This window comes from Biomphalaria glabrata, chromosome 14, assembly GCF_947242115.1.
Source record: "Biomphalaria glabrata chromosome 14, xgBioGlab47.1, whole genome shotgun sequence".
In the NCBI taxonomy this organism is placed as follows: domain Eukaryota; kingdom Metazoa; phylum Mollusca; class Gastropoda; family Planorbidae; genus Biomphalaria; species Biomphalaria glabrata.
In genome coordinates, this window is record NC_074724.1 from 10,253,108 (window position 1) to 10,277,558 (window position 24,451).

Consider the following 24,451-nt stretch of genomic DNA (forward strand, 5'->3'; position numbering starts at 1 on the left):
AGTGCAACATGGATGAGGATGCGATCACGACGTCGATACACCCAGATTAAGGCTAACTGGAGGAGAAGAAAACGTCTTCTGAATTCCACGTGGATGGCAATGAAATCACGACGGCGGGGCAACCAGGTCAAGGCAAACTGGCGAAGAAGAAGGAAGCGACCATTGCTGACTGCAACATGGATGACTCCGTCAAGCTCAAGAGGCAAGCCAACTGCCACCGATCGACCCCCACCTACAGCGATGAAACTTCACAGCCAATGCCATGATGTTGATTCTGTCCGGGACGGACAGATCTAAGGAGGCGGCAGTGTTATAAACCTGGTGGTGGCACAGATGGGGGTAGTGGGGTGTGTGTAGTCAGCCGACGCAAATCGCCCCAGGCCAGCGCTAGACGAGCGGTCAACCGTGACGAGTTACGACGATCGGCCGAGACGAGTGTCAACAAGAGAGTTCGGGAAGGATCGCCGACGTGAACAGAGCTCAGGGGCGTCACGAGAGTTGTAGTCATCTGACCACCTAGAAACGTCGAGCGGCGTTCTGTCCGGTTCGAGAAGGCCAGTAGGGACCCTATATAAGAGCGGAGGCGACGCAGTCAAGACGGTTCAGAAAGCGGGTTCACGACAGGAGGTCAGAACACGGTCGACTACGGCACAGTTCAACGGTGTGGTTCTGTACGGAGCATTACGACGGTTCAGTGCGGAGTACTGTCAAGTACAGTTGAGACGAACGGCGTCTTGATCTTGGTCTGTGATCGAGTCCGACACAACAAGCCCAAGTGTGTGAAGTCAGTCCCGAACTGTTGAACCCAGTGCAAGCCCGGAACGAGACGGAGAGGCCAGTGCAAGACTTGATACGGCGGAACGGTGTTATCGGAGAGATATTTGTTATCGCAGAACTATTTGTACTGTTCTACGTGCTGCCAATCGTACAGTATTGGCTGTTATTTATGGACATTAAACCTTTACGTTAATTTGGAGCCCTGAGTTGTCAAGTTCTTTAAGTTGGTGGTGTATGGTGCAGTTTGCAGAGAGCCTGGATAGTGAGATTCGTAACAATATAATAAAAAAGAATTGCTTTTTTTTTAAATTTGAAACACAATAATATTTTATCGAAGTATTAAAGTAAAGCAATGAATTGTTTATCTGTACATAACAAACATTTGAATTTGACAAAGCCATATATTAGTCCAGACAATCATTTGGGATCTAATGAAGTACATAGGTTTACATTATTTTTTTTATTTAAATCTCATGTCGGAAACAATAGGCATAATTAAATCTAAATATTAGAATCAAACATGTCATCTTTAACATTTCTCAACATGTAAATATAAGTAAGAAGTTATCAGAAGCTATTCTCGCTAAAAAATAACAGACGCTAATATACATTATAATAATATTAATAATATATTATAATATAAATTTAGAACTTTATTTTATAACATCTATTACTTAACTATTGTAAAAAAAAAGTTGTTTCAAGTAAAAATCATTACAAATTTTTTTCACTTTAAATCAAATAAAGTGTGTGTTTATGTTAGCATTGCAAAAAAAAAAAAAAACTCATTGAAACTAATTGACTTATAATTGTAATGATTGCCTCATAAAAACGACTCCAATGTATTAATATTAAGTATTTGCATGTCTTAATAAACTTGAAATGGTATGTCGAAAGCAATAAATATAAATGCAAATTTAAATTGCCTGAAAAGTACGTGATGTGTTGACAATATCGACGGTGATATTAATATATCATTACAACATTATCAAAAGAAATGATAAACAAAAACATTATTAAACAAATGAACAATGTTAAAAACAAGCGTCGCATTTAAATCTTAGAGAAACAAGAAAATGTAATTATGTTTTCTATCAGAAAAAACAAACAAACAAAAACAACATCCGTTGTCAACAGTACAACACTTTGTGCTAGAAATGCGTTAAAAGATATTATAGAAATGTCAGCAATCCAACTTATAGTATAAAGTGAAATATCCATACTAGGCTTTTCGATCTTTAGGTCAACTATATCATCTGTCCATGAAGGTTGATGTGTGGCCAGCATTATGACCACCCGCTTTTACTTTTCCTCAACTAATGTCAGGTACACATTGGAGCTGGGTGGACTCAAGGGCGTCCTACAAATCCCACATTTAAAGCCCTAGTCTTTAAATTCCTAGCCTTTACAGAGATTATAACAAGATCCCTCGAATTGGAAGCGAATCGATTTTCCAAGCCAGGCCCAAGCATTCCATATAAACACTACAATATTGTACAAAATTTGTGGGACATTAAAAAATAAAAATTATATTCGAACTATGTATGTTAAGAGAAAATCTGCACGAAGGAGAAGATGTCTCAACAACGTAAGCAAACGGACCAACCTATCTATTGTGTCTCAACAACGTAAGCTAACGGACCAACCTATCTATTGTGTCTCAACAAAGTAAGCGAACGGACCAACCTATCTATTGTGTCTCAACAACGTAAGCGAACGGACCAACCTATCTATTGTGTCTCAACAAAGTAAGCGAACGGACCAACATATCTATTGTGTCTCAACAAAGTAATCAAACGGACCAACCTATCTATTGTATCTCAACAACGTAGAAGAAAGGACCAACCCATCTATTGCTACTATTGGCTGCTGACAGAGAAAGGCTGGGAGATTTATTTACACACCCATACGACAAAGGACTAGAGAAATATAGAAAAGGTTCGATTTCAAAAAATTATAAATAACAATCTTAGTATGTCTGTTTTTTTCTGGTTTTCTGATTTTTTAACATCCGACAAATGGGTAAACTTCTTCCTCATCAGTATGATTAAATAATGATCAATGTATGTATTTTACGTGATCCATGAAGACTAATAATCGCACTGTGTTATTCATTTAAACTTTATTGTATCTTAATCTTTATAGATTGTTTAAAAGTAACATAGGGTAGTCATTTTTTTATATAAATTGTTGGCTTTTCAACACAGAAATAATAGAAAAATTGCGATGATAATAATAATAATAATATTTTAATAAGAACAAGAAAAAGAAGAAGATTGTCGTTGGCTCTCAAAGTGCGGTACTGCGGCAGACCGTTTGATCGTCTTAAAAGCTGAGCCCAAGGTTCTTCAGCTCTAAGATTGAAAAAAAACCTGTCTGGAAGAGACCAGGTCAATGCCTATGTAAAGCATTGCTATTTCCGATGCATCTGGTCCCCAACGCATGGGCTAGACACGGCCGAAGGCCGAGTGCACCGGGAACCTCCGCCATTTTCCTATGTTGTACCAAGCTAACCATGGGGGACCTGCCACATCACTAAAACATTTCTCAGTGGACTCTATTCAAGGGACTACTATGAGTTGTGTTTCTCTCTAACGAAGATTAACCCTGAAGCGCCAGAGAATGAATATTAGTTCGTTTTTATCATAATATAAATAATAATACTAAAGTATATAGGAAGATAATTTATAACGAAAATGAAAGCTTAGAGATTGAGTGACTTTGAAAGTAAAAAAAAAAACCAAATACCCTGTTGTTATTTGTTATTTCAAGTGCGTGGACATTGAAGAAACATTCAAAGCACCAAGCATTCTTAAGAAGATTTTTGTTACCTGTTAAAAGGCAGTTCCGCTGCAGACCAGACACAACACCAGAAAACTCCTCAGTGGACAATGTTAGTGGCCTACTTGTATTTTAGAGCGCTTTTTTTTTTTTGTTTATGCCAAAAAAATAGTCTTTTGGAAAATAAAATACCATAAAAAGAAATCATTAGATTTCTAGGAGTTAATTGACAGGAGGCCTTGTAAAAGTGGACGAAAACTAAAAATATAATCAAGGTTTTCTTATCTTCGAAGTTTTAAAGTTGCAGATTTGTTGTAAAAATAGAAGTAATATTTATATTTACAACTGCTTGGGAAATAAAAGAGCGTCACGATTTGTAAGCGTTTAAATTGTTTTTTTGACATGAAAGCTCTAAATTAAAGTTCGATTAAAAAATAATGTAATTATCATTTTCAAAGAGTTTCTTTAAAAAAATATATTATTCGATCTAACAACATCATGATTTTGAATATTTAAATGTATTGGTAAATTTAAATGCTAGTATCAGATTCTTAATAGAGTCCCTTGATTGATTTATGTAGATTTTTTTAAAGATTATTTATTCACAGAAGACTTTAGAATATTTAACTGTAAGCAGGAAAGTGTAATTGAAAAAAGTGTGAATTCGGTAACTAGTTGAATGTACTCTCAAAAGTTTTTCATTTTTATGATGTTAGATGATTATTAGAGCATTCATAACTTTCGTAAATATTTAAATGTGTTTTTTTTTTGTAGGAGATTTATATTTCTAAAATAAACCCCAACATCCACACCAAAGTATACTGTAATACATGTACGTTTTAAAATATATTGATATTAAAACCAGTTTTGAAGAAAAAGAACTCATGCTGCTTTAAAACATTTATATATACAATTTCATATGGGAATATTTAGAATATAAATCTGATTAGCAAAATAATTTGTTTTCTCCTTAGACCTATATATATATATATATTAGACCTAGAGTGGAAAGCGGAAACAAAATATTATCTGACAATAATCTGATCACAGACCAATGTATAGAAAGTGCTATGTACTCAACTCTTTTTCAAGCTGTAAGAGAAGCCGCCCCAAATCTAAGAAAATCGAGCTGTTCTGTCTTAGAAAAGTAATGATCTTATAGTATAGTATTCAAAGTTTAGAAAAAATGTTATATCATTTTGCGGATTTTTGAATAGAAACGGCTTTTATTTACATAGCTATATATTCACACAAATATATACAATTTTGTCATTGCCTGTTAAGATAATTTCTGGAAAATCGTAGATCGAAATAATTCACATCTGTTGATTTTAATCATTTTGTGTACATTTAAATTGATTACCTATATCCTTTTAGAATATGTATCTAAAAATTTCTAAATAATAATTATGAGAAGAGAGTGCTCTTATTTCCGATGTTTTATTTTGAGAGCTAGATCTATTCAATAAATTTTATGCTACAAAGTTAAAGAGTTTACTTCTTATAACTACTTTACAAAACAACGCCTTTTTGTAGTGTTTAAAGATTTACTTACCCATTCTAGGTCTAATATATATATATATATAGGTCTGTGGTCTTATCGTGAGTTTGTGTGTCTTTATATTAGGGATATACTTTAATTTTAATTTTTAATCTTAACTGTAAAGAACGAATCTTTTTGATTTAGAAATAGAGACTCTAGATGTTCATTTAACCCTTAAAGTGCTGAGAAGTTTTACAATTAGTGCATACAAAAGGGAATTACAATTATGATGTTTAGAGGTTAAGCTACCACACGCATTATAGGGTTAATTACAGTTGTATTTTATTTATTTTTTTACGTATATGTAGAAGTAGAAAGGTATTTAATCAATCAAACGTGTTCTCAACTTTTCACTTAGAATGTAGTTTATTTTCCACTCAGAAACAACTAAAATATTTTCATCGTTGACAGCACTTAACAGTTCAGTGGAAATTAAAGAGAGACAACTCTTGTGTACAATTATAACAATTCTTGCAGGATTAGCGGGACTTTGAGACAAAACTGCTGTCCTCATGGTAAACATGGACCAGTCTTCACTCTTTAAGAAACGTTCACTACAGACAAGTAAAACTCTCCAACAAGAGTTCATCGCATTCACAATGCCACTGGCTTTGTCTATAGAAGCCAACAGATCTCTGTCTATTATAAAAGTGCTTAGTTTTAAAACCTGTTCTAGATGTTCGCGTAGTTCGAGGCAAGGAAATCGATAATCTTCATCTGAATAGCCAATATAAACATCTGTCTTATAATCCGATCTAATGTGAAGTTTAAAATTGCCGAGAAGTTGTAAGAAATACGAAACAAGAAAGTTTTTATTCTTTAAAATGAGAAACAGTAAGACGACGCCAATAACATAAAGACATAATGTAATCAACGCAATGTAGAAAAATAATTCGCCCCAACATTGTCTCCAGAGAGATTCTAGATCAGAGAACGTCAATGTGTTTGTCCTTTCACCATCTTTGTTCATGCAGGTGTAGTTTCTATTGTTGTCTAACTGTATAAGGGTTTGATTAAGCCAATGAAGAAACGTTAAATCACGACAGCCACAAGAAAGTATGTTTCCATTTAACTTGAGTTTCATTTGTCCATTCTTAGAGTATAACCAATCCAGTAAGTTTGTAATTTCAGAAGTAAGAGTAGTGATAGCGTTGTTACTGAGGTCTAACTCCACAAGATTTGGTGTCAACGCTAATTTAAACGGAATATCATTGAACAGATTGTCAGATAAACGTAAATAGATTATTTCTGAATTTGTAAGAAATGTCCCTGGGCTTAATGTATTTAAATAATTTTTTGAGAGGTCAAGTGTTTTTAATGATCTTGTCTTCTGAAAGATTCGATCACTTTTCATAGCAAAAAAATCCTTATCTATGTTGCATTTAGAAGCATACACATTTTCCAAGCCAAGAAACCCATCTAAAAATGACTCTGACAAGTAATTCAAATTGTTTCCTGACAATATCACAGTTTGCAAAGATGATAGACCCTTAATGTTACCAGTAAACGTGTGGATTCCGCAATCCGACATATCAATGTACTTAAAGTTGTTAGCTCCTTTAAATGTTATATCTTGTTCAAATGATGCTTCCGCCAATAATTGTTGTGAATCCCAGCTTGCTAAAGACTCAGAAACATGTATATATACTGTACCATTTAATACGTATACTGTTTTACTGGGTAACATGTGTGTGTCTCGAGATAACCTGATAAATTTCAAAACTGGGTCTTCAATAGTGAAACGTTTCTCACTATCTTTCTGAGACATGTTTTCGAAGAAATATTTATCTTTTATTTCTAAACGTGAAAAATCAGAAACTGTTTCACAAGATAGCAAAGCTTTATTTACAACAACAGTCTCTATGTTCTGAAGGATGCTAAGTGAATATAAAGCCATGTAACTTCCAACTAGAGGATTTTCAGACACCACAACATAACGAAGACAACGATTCCATATAGTGGTATTACCTAAGGCGTCTGCTGTTATGTAATAAATATTACAATATGACATTGTAACATATTCTACACAAATGTCTGTTAAAAAGTGTAAGTCTTTATTACTGAGAAATCCACTTTTCCAGGGATTCGGAATTGATTTTTGCGTTGTGACTAATCGCGCAAAAATTTCTGTCATGTTTCTGCCCCTAAAAGGCCACAGCATCGGCAAGACATTTTTCACTTCATAAAAGACTCGCCACAGAACGATACTTGTTAGGTTCTTAAAATGTATCAACGCATTAACATCTATATAGTTAATTGACTTCATATCTACCAAAACGATGTCGCTCAGATGTTTTATATTTTCAAATGACGTGTTGGTTATATCTCGTGTAGATCCTGTGAGCTTCAATACCGACAATTGTGTTAGGTTTAAAAACTCAGGTCCGAAATAGAGAGTATGACTTACAGTGCTGATACTCAAACCACGTAGCTGTGTAAGAGGTCGAAACATTGCACTTGGCGCGTCACAATATTGATCTTGAAGATACCAAATAGCCAAATACTCTAATGATTTTAACGGATTGAAAATGTCAACAGAAATTTTATCGAAACTTATTTTATTAGAGCTTAGATATAGATATTTCAAATTGATCAAACCCTCAAAAGCGAGAAGATCAATAGTTGAAATATAATTGTCAGAGACGTCTAAATGTTTTAAATGAATTAAGTGAGAAAATGTGGAATTTAACAATGTATTAAGGCCATTATCATTGAAAAGAATCCCCTCTGTGTCATAAGGAAACCATGTTGAGTTAATATAATCCAAACCGAGTCCGGAGCAATCAACTGTGAGATTAGAGTCAGTACATGGAGACTCAGAAGTATCAGTGAATTTCTTTTTGGTTGTTTTTATTCTGTAATTATGTTTCATATCTGTAAATGGAAAAAGGTCTTTTAATATTATTTTATATTTATATTATATTAATTCGCTGTTACACTATTTAATTCTGTTGAATTTTTTTAATGTCGACAAACGTTCTTTTTATTTAAAGTGACCAAAGTTGGTCACCTTTGACATGCATATATAATCATTTTTGACAAACAATCACAGTCATCTTTGACAGTCGCACACATTCATCTTTGACAAACATTCACATTTATCTTTTACATACATTCAAATTCATATTTTACCTATAAGCAAAGCCAGCCTTAGGGCACTGCAACCTATTCAGCCGCAGTGGGCCCAGCATTTTCATAGGCCCCGCGCTAACTCTAGTTGTAAATATTAAATTAAACCATTTTAACTTATAACAGGGTTTCCGCTGTCTATTGATTTTTCAGGTGCTCCTGGAAATCTCATGAAATTGCAAAATATACGAAAAAAAAAAAGTAATGAAAATCTCCTGAAATAATTAAATATCCTGAAAACTCAAAACATGTTCTGAATAATAGACATATTGTAATTTTGGGGTTTCATTTAATATCGAAAACGCCAATTCTACTCATGATTATAAAAAACGGCTTTCTTTTAATAAAAATAATAGGGCGAATTTTAACCAAACCAGTAAGTTTCTATACTTAATTTAGTGTAATAGTTAATGGCGTTTAAATATAGATCTAAATCTATCTCGATCTAAAAAAAAAAAACGATATATTTTTAGTTGATAGTAATTTAAAAGGCAGATCTGAATGTTTATCGGCTTTAGGTTAAAAATCTACCTTCTATTGTAGATGTCCCGTAAAGTTAATTTGATCGTAATTTTGCACTTAGTAAAGTACGATTAAAATTCAAAGACGAATATATTTTTTTTTAAATCTTAATTTTCACTTATTATCCTTATCTCTACCCAGACTAGAACCCGTGCAATCCGTTTCGCATAGGGCTCTGCAATCTGTATGACCGGCCCTGCCTACAAGCACATTTATCTTTGACATACATGCATTTCTACTAGTTTGGCATTTGTTATAATGCAGAATTTTCAGTCGTTTTCTGCTTCGGGTGTTTCCATCGTAAGAGTTTATTTGGGTGATGCGTAAAAGTTAGAAATAATTGGAAATATCTTGAATTAATTGACAGTTGATTAGAAACAGTCCTACGTAAGTGTCAATCTAGTCGTGAAAGCTAATATGCTAATAAACTCGGCAAAGTTTTTCTTTATCTGCAGATGTAGTATATACAGAAGACGGCAAAAGAAAATCTTAATCGACCACTGGCAGACAATGGTTATGCTTGCCTTAGTATAGCAAAATATATAGGTCACAGTTGGGTCTGCTTACCATCGAGAAATACTGCATTCCTCATTAATTTTCGGACTCGAAAACAAGCATTATTCTTATTATAAAATCTGCAGATATTTGTTAACAAATCAATTGGATTCTGCTTAAAATAACGAATTTCGAGGTTACCTCTTTGTGGATTAATTACCATAAATGCTAACAATGATAAATTAATGTATCAGTCTGTGGCAATAATTCATCGTATCCTGGAAAAACAGCACATATACATATATATTGGAAAACAAATATTAGTGTAAATTAGCCAAGTCGTGAAGACGTGTGACACAATTCATTAATGCCTTCTCGTTAATTTTATATACTGCTAGAAGTGTTGTGACTTAAATTAGAAGAACATTCTTTTTAGCAGTTATTTTAGATAAGTGTTCTGAGCTTTATACATTACTAAGTTTTGTTGTATATTAATTTCAAACACAGAATCTAGATTTGATCAAAGAACCATGACATCTATGTGAAAGAGATTAACGCTTGGAAAACACATTTTTCTAAATACGAATTTGGACTTATCGGTAATGTATGGAATCATATATTTAAGTAAATCTAGGATTATATTATAAAAATATAAATTTTTTTACCTCTGAAAAAATTTACTTATTAATATGATAAATTATAATTCCTCTTTTTTTTAATTTAAAAGAAATACAAACCATCTTTCCATTTCAGAAAATATTTATCACTTTCAGAATCCGTTATTTCATCATTATGTCCATACCGTACGAAACCACGTTTGAAAAACGTACATCTACATTGTAGTATCGCACACAAAAGAACTGCAAGTAGTCTTAACGTATAGATCATTGTAGTGGCTATCCTGTTCCCTTAAAGAGTGGGCTATTATTAACAAAGATTTATATTTACCATCAATGTCATTTTCATTGTAAGTCTACATGGTCTGGTACAGCACGTTCTGATGGGTATACGAAACGTATAATCAGTCTATTTACACACACAAAAATCTTCTAGTCTTCAAAATTTGATTTTTTTGTTTGTTTGTTTAGTGTTTCAACCACAAGTGTAGAATGTTTTTGTTGTACACAGAAACTACAGGGAAACAAAGGAAGTAAAATAAACAAAGCGTTATTTGTTTCAAGAAAGTAATATGGGAGTTTTAAATATTGTAAAGCCAATGAGATTTCGTCAACGGTTTAAATCTATACATGTAGATCAGCAGGAAACAGATGCACACTTGAACAATGGACTAAGATATGTTTAAGTGGGACATTGGTTACAATTAACTCTTTCAGTGGGAGTAACTTCTCTAGCTCTAATGATGTTAAAATATAATAAAACATATTTTAAAAGTTACGTTAGCTTTAGTAACTCTAGCCACCCTGCAGGTTTTTGTTCATTTAGGAAAACGCGATTGATTCGATCATAATAATTCGCAAGCAATGAATCAGTTAATCATTTTTTTGTTTGTTTGTTTGTTTGTTTTCTAGTTTGTTGTTTTATGAGCGAACCTAGAAATAGGAAAACTGGTTTATAGTTTTGAGAAGTCTGTCTGTCTTCCGTTCGTCCATACTTTCATATGTATGTCATTCTCAGATCTCGGAAACTTGTAAATATGATATTTTAAATTTCGCCCAATTCTGATGCTACTTTCTGTCATTCGAAAGTGAACCGTTATGTTTTTACAATTAATTATTAAAGAAGAATTAACTTTTTATTTCATTACACTTTTTATTAACAAAATAATCTGAGGGGTAGTAAGTCCTTAAAATACACGTTTCAAATTTGAACATATATAACTTCATTGTTAGAGTCTCGTCCAAAGATTAACACAGTGGAAAAATATTAATCTCTTTATTAAATATTATTTACCTTAATTATATATATATATATATATATATATATATATATATATATTTAGCGGCCCCCGAAAGGAGAAAAGACGCTATTAGTTTTGTGTTGCTTGTCTGTACGTCTGTCCGCCCGTCTATTGATCTATCTATCTTTCGATGTGAACTCATTATGATGGTAGATAGTTAATTAACATTTTTTAAAAATTGATTCTTGTTATGTCAGTCACAAGAAATAATTGTGCAAAGTTTCAACTTGATCCGAGATAAGGTGTGGGAAAAATAACGTGTTCAAAAGATGCACCAGACAGACAGACTGACAGTTCTTTCAGCAATAAATAAACGCGAGACGTCACAATTATAGTTTTTTTTTAATAATTTAATCGTAGTTTAAATAACTAACACTGTAAACACTATTTACTTTATATTCATCGATTTTGTGTTACCCCCATCTCTCTCGTTTCAACACGCATTCGCACCATTCCACATTCGCACCATTCCACATTCACACTATAATGCGCACCTAACATCTATCCTACCCTTTTTTGCTTTCATAGTCCATATTTTGGCTTCTAAAATGTAACCCGTTTATTCTTCTTGCTTATATTAACTCACTCCGTCTGTATGCCTGACATGGTGAAACCTTTTGCATGTAATTTCTGTAACTTGCCATTCTCGAATCTAGTTGAGACATTGCCCAATTATTTATTGTCGAAGACAACACATGCATTTTTTTTTAAAGACTAACCAATTAGTAAAGCAATTAGTAGTAACTAACTAATTTTTTTTTTTAGAAAAAGAATTAAGCTAAGGGGAGATATGCATTGTGTAGATAATTAGAACTAGAACATACGCTGAAAATTGTAAACTAGCAATAGACTATTAAATCCATTTTTATAAGTACTTGAATAGCTAAGTGTCCAACAAGTGGAGTCTAATTTTAGAATTCACACTCGAGGATTTTTTTTTAAAATTGCATTTGAAAAGTCAGCACGGAAGACGTCTCTCAGATCTCCCTCTCCCCCCCCCCCCCAATCAGTCTAAAAAAAGTGATTTAGACCATAAAGCACTTAATATAATGTAAGTGTGAAATCAATAAATAGAAATATATTTAAAACATTACCGATTCCTATATATTGGTCTCAATTGATGTAACATAATCGATGCAATTTTACTCAAGGCTGAGTGGTAAAACGTTTGTCTATCGAACCGAGGGTCCCTGGTTCGAATCCTGGTGAAGACTGGGATTTTTAATTTATGAATTTTTGGGCGCCTCTGAGTCCGCCCAGCTCTAATGGGTACCCGCTGTGCTGGCTACACTAAGAAACAGATGAATTTTACATCATTTGCCCTATAGATTGCAAGGTCTGAAAGGGGAACTTATATATATATATATTATTCCGTTATTGTGGGAACGATGTCGCCCACAAAGCAGATTTCCCCTTCTCCCGCAGCTGATGTGACCAAAAGACCGGAATATCGGATACAGTAATAAATTAATTATACAGATAGAAAGATAATGACACACATCTTATTAATCCACATGCTTGGAAAAAAATTCAGACAAGTGCTCCTTTTTCTGTGCTGGCATTGGAAAATGGAATCCGCAATGACAGCAAATTACTTACTTTAATACTTAAAACATTAAATATCTATTTACATAATATAAACTTTTTACCTTTACCTTTCCTGTTCGACCGTTGGGGCACCATGCAAGATTTGTCGACCTTCTTTCTCCATTATTCCCTGTCTTTTCAATTGTTTACTATCTCTATCAATGGTAGGCACGACCATTCTTTTATGTTGTCTTTCCATCGCTTTCTGTCTGCCTCTTCTTCTTTTTCCTGATAATGTTCCCTGAAGGAAGGTCATTTCAAGCCCCATGAATCTTGTAATATGGCCATATATTTTAAGATTGCGTTTCTTTACAATAGTTAGCAGGTCATCATGGGGTCCAATCGCTGCAGTAACCTTGTCTCTAATCTCTTGGTTTGTGATGCGGTCTTTAAATGTTATATCTAGGATCCTTTTGTAGCATCTCAATTCCATTGCTAGGATCCTCCTCTCTAGCTCTGTAGTCAGCGTCCAAGAGTCACCAGCATATAAAAATGTGGCCATGACCAGGGAGCGCAAATGTCTGACTATGGTATCGAGGGCTAAGCTAAGAATAAACATTTAAATTTTTTTTTTAAATACTGAATTACGTAGAGAAAAAAATCAACTTTTAATGCTAAACAAATAACAAATAAACAGGTGACAGCATCATCCAATCATAATCCAAGATTTGTTTTCTTTTGGTGATATATCTTGTTGGGCTCTTCAGCACTGTGTAGTATGTAGCAAATTCAAACGTATGCAATACTCAAACACAAAATTCAATAACACAGGCGAAAGGCCAACTATATAAGTTAATCGAAGCTGAAAGTGAATGTCGAACAAGAACTTTAATAATAACAAAAAGAGCCGTCGAATGTCGTCAAGCTAAATCTCTACGTTCATAAAAAGCTTCTCTCTCTCTAAAGACATCAAGAGTAGTCTGTTTACATCTGTATATAGTTAGCTATTCTTTCTCAAAATTTAGTAAAACTTCCCCTATTTACGAAACTAAAATAATTTCTACTTGCGCCATAACAATACATAACTAGAGTCTCTACTTCTTCAGGAACAAGAACATCAACCCGTAACGAGGTACATATTTCGTTTATTATAAGATCAGTCTTAAAGCTGATACATAGCTTCACAATGCCACAGTTACAAACTAGTTTTAAACCTCCAGAGTACTAGCCCCACTAAAAGAGGATAGCAGTACAATTGACAAGGGTGAACCTCCAGAGTACTAGCCCCACTAAAAGAGGATAGCAGTACAATTGACAAGGGTGAACCTCCAGAGTACTAGCCCCACTAAAAGAGGATAGCAGTACAATTGACAAGGGTTATGAAACAACAGATAACATCAGGCGAACGTAAACATCGCTTCTTGACCTTTATACTGAAAATACGCAAATGTCATTTTCAAAACTCAAAACATTAAAAACTCAGCTACAACAAAGGTCTAATAGAATCTCAGGTAGCAAGTCACATTCATTAAAGTAGCCAATCGTAGTTTTGCGTTACTTTTTTATGTGTGGAATTCAACCTTAAACTTGCCTGATCTGGCTCATGAAATAAGTTGGACTGTAGCTTTACTCTATTTTACGCGATTTTTTTTTTTATTGGAGAGAATGTTTTAAATTCTACTCCCCCCTCACGACAACAGTCAATTGCTGTCATTTTGCTTTAGTTGTTTAGGTGGTGGGAGGTCGTGGTAGATTTAACTTCAAAATCGGAGATTTTTAAATTGGCTACCTGAAGGGAAGTGTAACCTTGTGTTTTGCACCTCAAATGCCACCACCAATAAAAAGAAAAAAAATAATAATGTTACTAAATGCTAATTTTTACCAGCACTAACTATTCCGGTGTGGCGTTAAATCCAGAAGATCCCAACATTATTTCAAATACTGATTTAGGAGTGTATATACAGTTAACTATGTGAGGGTGGGGCAGGCCGCTTGGGGCATCACCTGGTGAGGACATCAAACTATAAATACAGTTTTATGTAAAACCTTTACACACTACAAACACGAAAAAGCCCAATATAGTTTTAACTACAAAAGACTATTTAAAAAAAAAACTGAATTATCTACCTTCTTAATCACAAATACTCTTTCCTAAATTAAATTTAAACTGCGTACCAATTTTATTTTTATTTTTAAGTCTACTAAATATTGACCGAATACCAGTCACTGATTTATCAAAGTATCTTATCAGCTGCCTCATTATCCATATGCAGTTTTACACACAAATTCCCTTTACCTCATAAATGTCAAAAGAAATCTCAAAAACCTTGAATCAAAATAACATTTTTTTTTTTATAACATTGGAAATATAAATCTTATGCCAAAAATATGAAGACACAGAATTTGGCTCACACGAAACAGTTTAATAATAATACAATTGATTAAAAAAAAATAACGTTACCATTATTGACGTCGCCGTACCACTGTCTCATAATTTAAGAAAAACTGAAATGGAAAAACAACGAAGATTTTGGAACCTAGGCATTTTGATTAGGCGTTTATGGAAGTTACCAAAAATAACAATATACCCCATTGTAATATCAACCACTGACCTCACAGGTACCTTCAGGGCTATTAAGATTCCTAGGAACATTCTAGTTGCCTGTCAGAGGGCGGTACTGCTGCAGACCTGCCACATCACCTGTAAATTTCTTAGAGAAACATGGTAAAGGGACTAAAATGAATTGTATTTCTCTTTAAAAACTCGACCCTGGCAGCGCCAGAGAATGAATACCCACTCGTTTCTAACATAATAATAATCTTTATTATCCCTGAAGAATTAGTTGTTACAATTTATGCATTTAAAATACATCATAGCTATAGAAACAAAAGAAATACATTCATACTATTTTCTATCAAACGTAAAATGTGAAATGTTTACATCAAATACATCACTTCTATTCAATGGCTCTCACCATACATACGCCTATTCAATCACGCAGAAATAAGCGGTAACACACATGAATATTAAGACATGTAAATATTCAAACCATTCTCTAGCTAAAAAAAAATGTTGATTTTTAAATGCACGAAAAAATGTCAGTCACTTAACTATCTCCTCAATTAGAATTGATGTTTGCAATAATACTAAGGTTTGTCTTCGAGTCTTCGAAGAAAAAGAGGAGTGCAGGGTTTCACATGGCTACGCACTCCTAGCTGTAATCTATATATTTGACACATTCAGCACAGACGTAGCCGTTGTACGCCGCTGGTCAGTTAAAGTTTTCTTTCTGCGTTCTACGCCTGTCCTCGTCAGTACATTTTCTTTTTATTCTCGAAGATGTATCCACAGTCTTTGTAATTGATCTCCATTTGCCTCGTCCGGAAACCTCCTGCATTTAGATGCTTTCTTTAATTTCAGTTAAAGCAAGCTGACTTCTTAGTTGGTCTTTAATTTAAAAGAAAAAATGTCGGGAACCTTGGTTAAACCGACCACCTATCAGCTCACCAAAATGAAATTGTTTTGATATACGGTCTTCCCCCCCGTACGGGATAAGTCTCTGACCAGCGTATCGGTCAAATCCCTCTATATACTGTTTATCTCGGCTTTCGAAAGTGCTTCGTTATGTCATAATAGCAAATATGTACAAAAAATTGCTGTTTTTTATGGTTTATTGTAGGACACTAAAAGTACAATATACTTGATTTTGGTATTTTATATTACAGTTTCACCTGGCTACTCGAGAAAAACTTTAAGCCATCAGACGTGTTCTCAACTTTTCACTTAGAGTGTAGTTAACTGTCCATTTCGTGAGAACCAGGATATTTTCATCGTGAACAACACTTAACAGTTCCCTTGGCAACATGGCGAGACAACTCATATGTACTACTATAACGATTCTTGTAGGATTAGCCGGGCTTTGCGCGTACATTGCTGACCTCATGGTAAACATTGACCAGTCTTCATTCTTTAGGAAACTTTCACTACACACAAGCAAAATCCTCCAACAGGAGTTCATGGCATCCAAAATACCGCTTGCTTTATCTGTAGACGCCAAAAGATCTCTGTCTATTATAAAAGTGCTCAATTTCAAATTTCTTTCCAGATACTCGCGTAGTTCAATGCAAGGAAATCGATAGTCCTCATCAGAATAGCCAATATAAACATCAGTCTTGTAATCAAATCTGGTGTGAAGTTTGAAATCGCCGAGAAGTTGTAAGAAATATGAAACAAGAAAGTGTTTGTTCTTATCTATCAGAAATGTTAGGACTACTCCAATAATATAAACACATAATATAATTATGGCTATGTAGAAGAAGACCTCACCCCAGCATTCTCTCCAAAGAGATTCTAGATCTGAAAACTCCAAGGTGTTTGTTCTAACACCATCCTTGTTTATGCAAGTGTAATTTCTGTTGTTGTCTAAGCTTAGAAGAGTTTGATTAAGCCAATGAAGAAAATGCAGATCACGACAGCCACAAGAGAGGATGTTTCCGTTCAACTTGAGTTTCATTTGTCCATTCTTTGAATACAACATATCCAGGTCGTGTGTAGTTTCATAAGTAAAAGTAGTGATAGCGTTGTTACTAAGGTCTAAGGTTTTAAGATTTGGTGTAACTTTTAAATCAAATGGAATATCATTGAACATATTGCCTGACAAACTTAAATATCCTAAATCTACATTTGTAGAAAATGTTCCGGGACTTAATGCATTTAGAGAATTCTCGGAGATGTCAAGTTCTTTTAATTTTCTAGTATTCTGAAAGATTCGATTACTTTTCATAGCGAAAAAATCCTTATCTAGCTGGCATTTAGAAGCAGCCAAGTTTTCCAAACCAAGAAAGCCATCTAAGAAAGACTCTGAGAACTCTTTTAGATTATTTCCTGACACTATCGCGGTTCTTAAAGACGAGAGTCCTTGAAGTTTACCAGAGAATGTGTGATATCCGCTACCTGATATATCAATGTATTGTAGGTTATTAGCTCCTTGAATTGTTATATCAATACTCAATGACGCTTCTGGTATTAAATTTTGTGACTCCCAGCTTAATAAGGATTCAGAGACATGTATATACAATGTACTATTTAATATCCGTAACGTTTTATTAGGTAACATTTGTATCTCTTGAGATAATCTGTTGGAGACAACAACAGAGTCTTCGCTATTTAAAAGTGTACCATCATACAAATTGTTATTTTGGTACATTTCTTCAAAGAAATATTTTCTACTTAAACCCGGACTCGGAAACTGAGAAAATGTTTCACAAGATCTCAAAGCTTTATTCACAACAACAGTGGCTATGTTCTGGAGAATGCTAAGAGAGTATAAAGCAATATAACTTCCAATCAGAGGGTTTTCAGTTAAGACAATCACACGAAGGCAACGATGCCACGTAGTCGCAGTACCTATTGCGTCTGCTGTTATATAATAAATATTACAGTAGAAAATTGTAACAGATTCTACACAAATGTCTGTTAAATACATTATATCCTTTCTAGCGAGAAAACCATTTTTCCAAGGATTGGGAACTGATATTTGCGTTGTGACAATTCGAGCATAAATCTCTTTCATAGATCTCCCTCTAAAAGGCCACAAGATCGGCAGGACATTTTTCAAGTCTAAGAAAACCCTTCTTAAAATTAGGCTTGTAAGATGTTTTAAATGTACAAACGCATCCACATCTATAAAGTTTATAAACGTCAAGTCCTGTAAAACCAAGGTTTCCAATCCTTCAATGTTCTCAAACGATCTGTTCGTGATATTTCGAGTACTTCCGGTGATCTTCAAAACTGTTAAATTTTGTAAGTTTAAAAACTCAGGTCCCAAGTAGAGACTACTTTGTACAGTGCTGATACTCAGGTTCCGTAACCGTGTAAGTGGCTGTAACATCGCGTAGGGAATATCATATCTTTGATCTTGTTGAAACCACAGACCCAAATGCTCTAGAGATTTTAACGGCTTGAAAATGTTAACCGAAACCTTAGCGAAATTTATTTTATTATAGCTTAGACTTAGATATTTCAAGTTGAGTAAGCCCTCAAAGGCGAGCAGATCAAAAGTTGATATATGATTGTCAGACAAATCCAAATGTTTCAGACGAATCAAGTGCGAAAACGTTTCATTTTCCAATTTATACAGAAAATTACTGTTGAAAAAGATAATCTCCGTGCGATTCGGAAACCAGGATGAGTTGATATGATCTAAATTAAGCCCTGAACAATCAACCGTACGATTCAATTGAACACACGGGGAGTCAAAGTAAACTGACAATTCCCTTCTTGTTATTTTCATTCTGTCCTTTTGTTTCTCTTCATGCTCTATACCTGTAAAAAACAAGTTTAGTTCTATTGTTATTGAATATTTATATATGTCTTAAGGTCGTAAATTCTGTTCTACGGTATTGTAAGTCTAAAGAAACGATATTTTCCTTCATGTAACGAAGGAAACCAAAACTCAACACACATTGTCGGTCACATGTTTGGCATTTGTCATCATCATCATCAGCTTTATACGTCTTGTGCATCTCACTAGAATGTATAAACTATACCATTCACTTCACTTTACCTATCCCTTAGTCTTAGTATGGGAATCGAACACACGCCTTTCGTGTTATTAACGCGTCGCTATCTGCAATACTGAAACTTGGATAAACAAAATCATTTTTTTTTCAACTTATAGTAACTCATTTCGTCTGTCTGTCTGTCTGGATGGATTATTTAAATGTTTTACCTCATGATTTCCATTTTTTGGATCAAGCTGAAATCGTCAACAATTATTTAATGTTGATGACAAGACGCTAATCACTCAACAATTGTTTCAAAAAATGTTTACTAGACACACGAACTCTACCAAAAATGTTTACTAGATACACCAACTCTACCAAAAATGTTTACTAGATACATCAACTCTACCAAAAATGTTCACTACATACACCAACTCTACCAAAAATGTTTACTAGATACATCAACTCTACCAAAAATGTTTACTAGATACACCAACTCTACCAAAAATGTTTATTAGATACACCAACTCTACCAAAAATGTTTACTAGATACACCAACTCTACCAAAAATGTTTACTAGATACATCAACTCTACCAAAAATGTTCACTACATACACTAACTCTACCAAAAATATTCACTACATACACCAACTCTACCAAAAATGTTTACTAGATACATCAACTCTACCAAAAATGTTTACTAGATACACCAACTCTACCAAAAATGTTTATTAGATTCACCAACTCTACCAAAAATGTTTACTAGATACACCAACTCTACCAAAAATGTTTACTATATACACCAACTCTACCAAAAATGTTAACTAGATACACCAACTCTACCAAAAATGTTTACTATATACACCAACTCTACCAAAAATGTTTACTAGATACACCAACTCTACCAAAAATGTTTACTAGATACACCAACTCTACCAAAAATGTTTACTAGATACACCAACTCTACCAAAAATGTTTACTAGATACACCAACTCTACCAAAAATGTTTACTAGATACACCAACTCTACCAAAAATGTTTACTAGATACACTAACTCTACCAAAAATGTTTACTAGATACACCAACTCTACCAAAATTGTTCACTACATACACTAACTCTACCAAAAATGTTTACTTTATACACCAACTCTACCAAAAATGTTCACTACATACACCAACTCTACCAAAAATGTTTACTAGATACACCAACTCTACCAAAAATGTTTACTAGATACACTAACTCTACCAAAAATGTTTACTAGATACACCAACTCTACCAAAAATGTTCACTACATACACTAACTCTACCAAAAATGTTTACTAGATACACCAACTCTACCAAAAATGTTTACTAGATACACCAACTCTACCAAAAATGTTTACTATATACACCAACTCTACCAAAAATGTTAACTAGATACACCAACTCTACCAAAAATGTTTATTAGATACACCAACTCTACCAAAAATGTTTACTAGATACACCAACTCTACCAAAAATGTTTACTATATACACCAACTCTACCAAAAATGTTAACTAGATACACCAACTCTACCAAAAATGTTTACTATATACACCAACTCTACCAAAAATGTTTACTAGATACACCAACTCTACCAAAAATGTTTACTAGATACACCAACTCTACCAAAAATGTTTACTATATACACCAACTCTACCAAAAATGTTTACTATATACACCAACTCTACCAAAAATGTTCACTACATACACCAACTCTACCAAAAATGTTTACTAGATACACCAACTCTACCAAAAATGTTTACTAGATACACTAGCTCTACCAAAAATGTTTACTAGATACACCAACTCTACCAAAAATGTTCACTACATACACTAACTCTACCAAAAATGTTTACTAGATACACCAACTCTACCAAAATTATTATTTTCTTAAATTGTAACATTGGATATCCTTTTTAAACATGAGTTGTAGACCGATATTAATTTTTTTAAAGTATGTTAAAATGGTAAAGATTATCGTAAATATTTTCAACAGAAAACAATTTCAAACCTACCACAAATGTTGATTAGATAAACCAAACTCTACCAGAAATGTTACATGCACCCTCGGTCAGGTCAGACAGTATGTCTTAAACTGTGGTCTGCGGACCCCTAGGATTTGAAATGAGTAATGATACAACTGAATAGGTGCACTAAAAAAAAACATCCTCTTCCTTTGTAAGCGCTTTACGTATGTTTTTTTTTTTAAAGTAAATAATATTATATTAGTTTATATGTATATAGGTCTATATCTATATTTTAAACGTGCATATTCATATTTGGTTCTATAGATATAGTTATGTATTTTATGCTCGAAGGTTTCCTGTTTAGACAAAGTGCTTTTTTTTTTTTATTTGGGTGTTACCCCTTGTGGGTGTCAAAAGGTGCGTCACGCACAAAATGCAACCCCTAGTGATGCCACTACCTCTGTTTTATATGATTTTTATATTTTGATTCAAAGATATAATTATTATCACGGCCGGTGTTAGGCCACTGCAACCTATGCGGCCGCAGTGGGTCCCGCACTTTCATAAGCCCCGCGCGAATTCTAGGTGTAAATTATTAAAATAAACCACTTTAACTTAATATAAAAGGGTTTCTGGAATTCTCCTAAAATTGTAAAATATACGAAAAAGTCATGAAAATCTCCTGAAATTATTAAATTTTTCTGAAAAATTATGAAAATCTCATTAAAAACAGACCAAATTGTCATTTCTGGGTGTCATTCATTATGGAAAACGCCAATCCAACTAGCAGAAAAAGTAAAAAAAAAAATGGCATTGTCAGCTTTCATTTAATTAAAATGTAATAATAAGGCCAATTTTAACCAAAACAAGAAGTTTAAATTCCTAATTTATTTTAATAGTCACTACCAAACAAATATAGATCTAAATCTATCTCGACCTCATAAAAATATAAAAGCGATATTTTGCTAGTCGATTGTAAATCTATAAAGCAGATCTGAATGTTCATCGATTTTTTTTTTAAAACTACTACCTACTGTAGATGGCTCGTAAAGAAAATTTGCCAGTGATTTTTTACTTAGTAAAGCATGAATAAAATGCAAAGACGAATTTATTATCTAATATAAAATCTTAATTTTTACTTATTATCCTTATCACAACTCAAAATTGGCCCCGCGCAATCCGTTTCGCATAGGGCCCCGCAATCTGTAGGACCGGCCCTGTTTATTATTCTTGGATTTATTTAATTAAAGTGTTAATAAAAAAAAATGGACTCCTGGCAGGACGGTAAGCTCTCTCGATGGCCCCAGGCCCGAACCCTATCCACTACCTTACACTGCAGTCTTGTTGAAGGTTTGGGCTTGAGTATAATAGTTTTCAATTCTAACGTAACATCCAAGTGATGTCAACAAAAGAGAATGTCATGAACAGTTGTTGTTGTTGTTGTTTTTTGTTTTCATTTTATTTTTAATACGGTATTTTGTTGTGTTCATGTGAGACCCAGAATATGCAAGATCTAATTAACCAAATTTGAGATTTACACACATCAGATTTACTCAAGACAACAATAATGTATGGAATATAGAACACCACGGCTTCCACATAAGTGAAGCCTTAAACCGATAAGCTTTAAGACAAGACCAATAACTTTAGCAATGTCGTTAGTACACTATTTTCAACACCATTATTCTCTCTCCCTTACCTTCGTCTTAGGATTGCTGTGAGAATTCGTGTAACAAAATCCCGCCACTTTCCCAGTCAGCAGCTGTTCTTAGCAGGATATTAAGAGAGAAAGCTTTTCTTTAGACGTCTGTTTCTTCATGCTCCCTCCACTGTACCTTGACGAATGACTTTTATACAGTCAGTCTTGTCTTACAATGGGGCCAAACCAGCTCTGGTTTCATTTTTCCTACTTGCCGGCCTGGGTGTCGACTTGTAAAAATACAAACTCAATTGTCTAAAAGTATGTGTGCTTCCTTCTTGACATTTTTTTAAGCATACATTATAAGTTTTAAAAGTATGTTAAAGTGGTAACAACTATCATGAATATTTTCAACACAAAACAATTTCAAACCTTTCTTCCTTTTCAGAACATGATCAGTGCTCTCAGAGTCCTTCACTACATCATCATGTCGGTCTTCTAATGAACCACTTTGAAAATAAACACATCCACATTGTAGTAGGCCACACACCATGACACTAAGAAGTGATACTTTCCTCATCATAACGAATATTTGTTCTTACCAAAACATGATTATTTTACAAAGAGATTTATATTTAAACTGATACACTTTTGTTTTTACATGGTCGTGTACACAACGTTATAAGAAGAATGTTTAATACAATATAAATGTATATAAAATAGATAGTCAGTCTTGGAAGTTGAACAATGACTTTAATTGTTGAACGCTTGAATTAGACCGGCGACTGTTAGATTTTGCTATTACATAGAAACAATGTGAATAAAAGCGAAATAACTGCGTTTTTTTTTTTGGAAAAAAAAAGAACTTGAGAATTTAAAACCTGTCAGGCTAATGATATAGGGTGTAGGGTTATAGAGTAAAGAGAAACATTATGTGTACACTTGAAAACTAGACAGATGGTCTCCTACTGAAGTGGAATATCTATGACCACTAGTTCTACTTTTGTATTCAGTTTACTCTTTCTAAGTTTTTTAAAAATAGGACAAAGAGGTTTGTTTGAATACATTGTGTTCTACTGCGACACACATTCAGTTTTTTTTTTTCGAAAATATGTGAGAAAATATAACTTTTTTTTTTATACAAATCTTAAATCAACTGAGACGCGATGGCTAGCAGTAAAGAGTTTGGCTTTCGAACCAAGGTTCCCGGGTTCGAATCCAGGAGAAGGCTTGCATTTTTAATGTCGGATCTCTGGGCGCCTTTGCGTCCATTCAGCTCTAATGGGTACCTGACATTTGTTGTGGAAAGGTTTAATTGGTTGGTCTTTGTGCAGGTCACATGACGCCCTTGTTAACCGTAGAAGGATATGACTTTTACGTCACTGTCTTATAGACCACAAGGACTAAATGGGAAACTTTACTTTTATAACAACTCTGTCTCGTAAATAGTGTGCACACGTTCTATCTCCCACACGTTCTATCTCCCACACGTTCTATCTCCCACATGTTCTATCTCCCACACGTTCTATCTCCCACACGTTCTATCTCCCACACGTTCTATCTCCCACACGTTCTATCTCCCAGGGGTTCTATCTCCCACACGTTATATCTCCCACACGTTCTATC

At 33.9% G+C, this 24,451-nt stretch overlaps 3 protein-coding genes across 9 annotated transcripts in view; 1 reads left to right on the top strand and 2 right to left on the bottom strand.

Annotated features, from left to right (window-relative positions):
• Positions 1-24,451, top strand: part of LOC106069203 (phospholipase A and acyltransferase 4-like) — a 410,743-nt gene that overhangs the window by 122,317 nt on the left and 263,975 nt on the right. The window lies entirely within an intron of this gene.
• LOC106057891 (toll-like receptor 8) overlaps positions 1,550-24,451 on the bottom strand; it is a 130,408-nt gene continuing 107,506 nt past the window's right edge. Inside the window, exons 1-4 of one of the 6 annotated variants that reach the window (XM_056009436.1) lie at positions 15,305-16,009; positions 15,154-15,197; positions 12,821-13,297; positions 1,550-7,975 (exon numbers count right to left, since the gene is read on the bottom strand). In XM_056009436.1, coding sequence (XP_055865411.1) covers positions 5,424-7,975; positions 12,821-12,848 — 2,580 coding nt within the window. In that variant the 5' untranslated portion in view covers positions 12,849-13,297; positions 15,154-15,197; positions 15,305-16,009 and the 3' untranslated portion in view covers positions 1,550-5,423. The other 5 variants (XM_056009435.1, XM_056009438.1, XM_056009434.1 and 2 more) reach the window with 5 other exon arrangements.
• LOC106057890 (toll-like receptor 4) lies at positions 16,155-23,720 on the bottom strand. Of its 2 annotated transcripts, XM_056009432.1 has the most exons (3): positions 23,258-23,376; positions 22,886-23,115; positions 16,155-19,017 (listed from the first exon to the last, which is right to left on the bottom strand). In XM_056009432.1, the coding sequence occupies exon 3, from the start codon at positions 18,983-18,985 to the stop codon at positions 16,445-16,447; it is 2,541 nt and encodes an 846-aa protein (XP_055865407.1). In that variant the 5' UTR covers positions 18,986-19,017; positions 22,886-23,115; positions 23,258-23,376; the 3' UTR covers positions 16,155-16,444. The 2 variants fall into 2 exon arrangements, with proteins under 2 accessions (XP_055865407.1, XP_055865406.1); XM_056009431.1 differs by lacking the exon at positions 22,886-23,115 and having other exon boundaries at positions 23,258-23,720.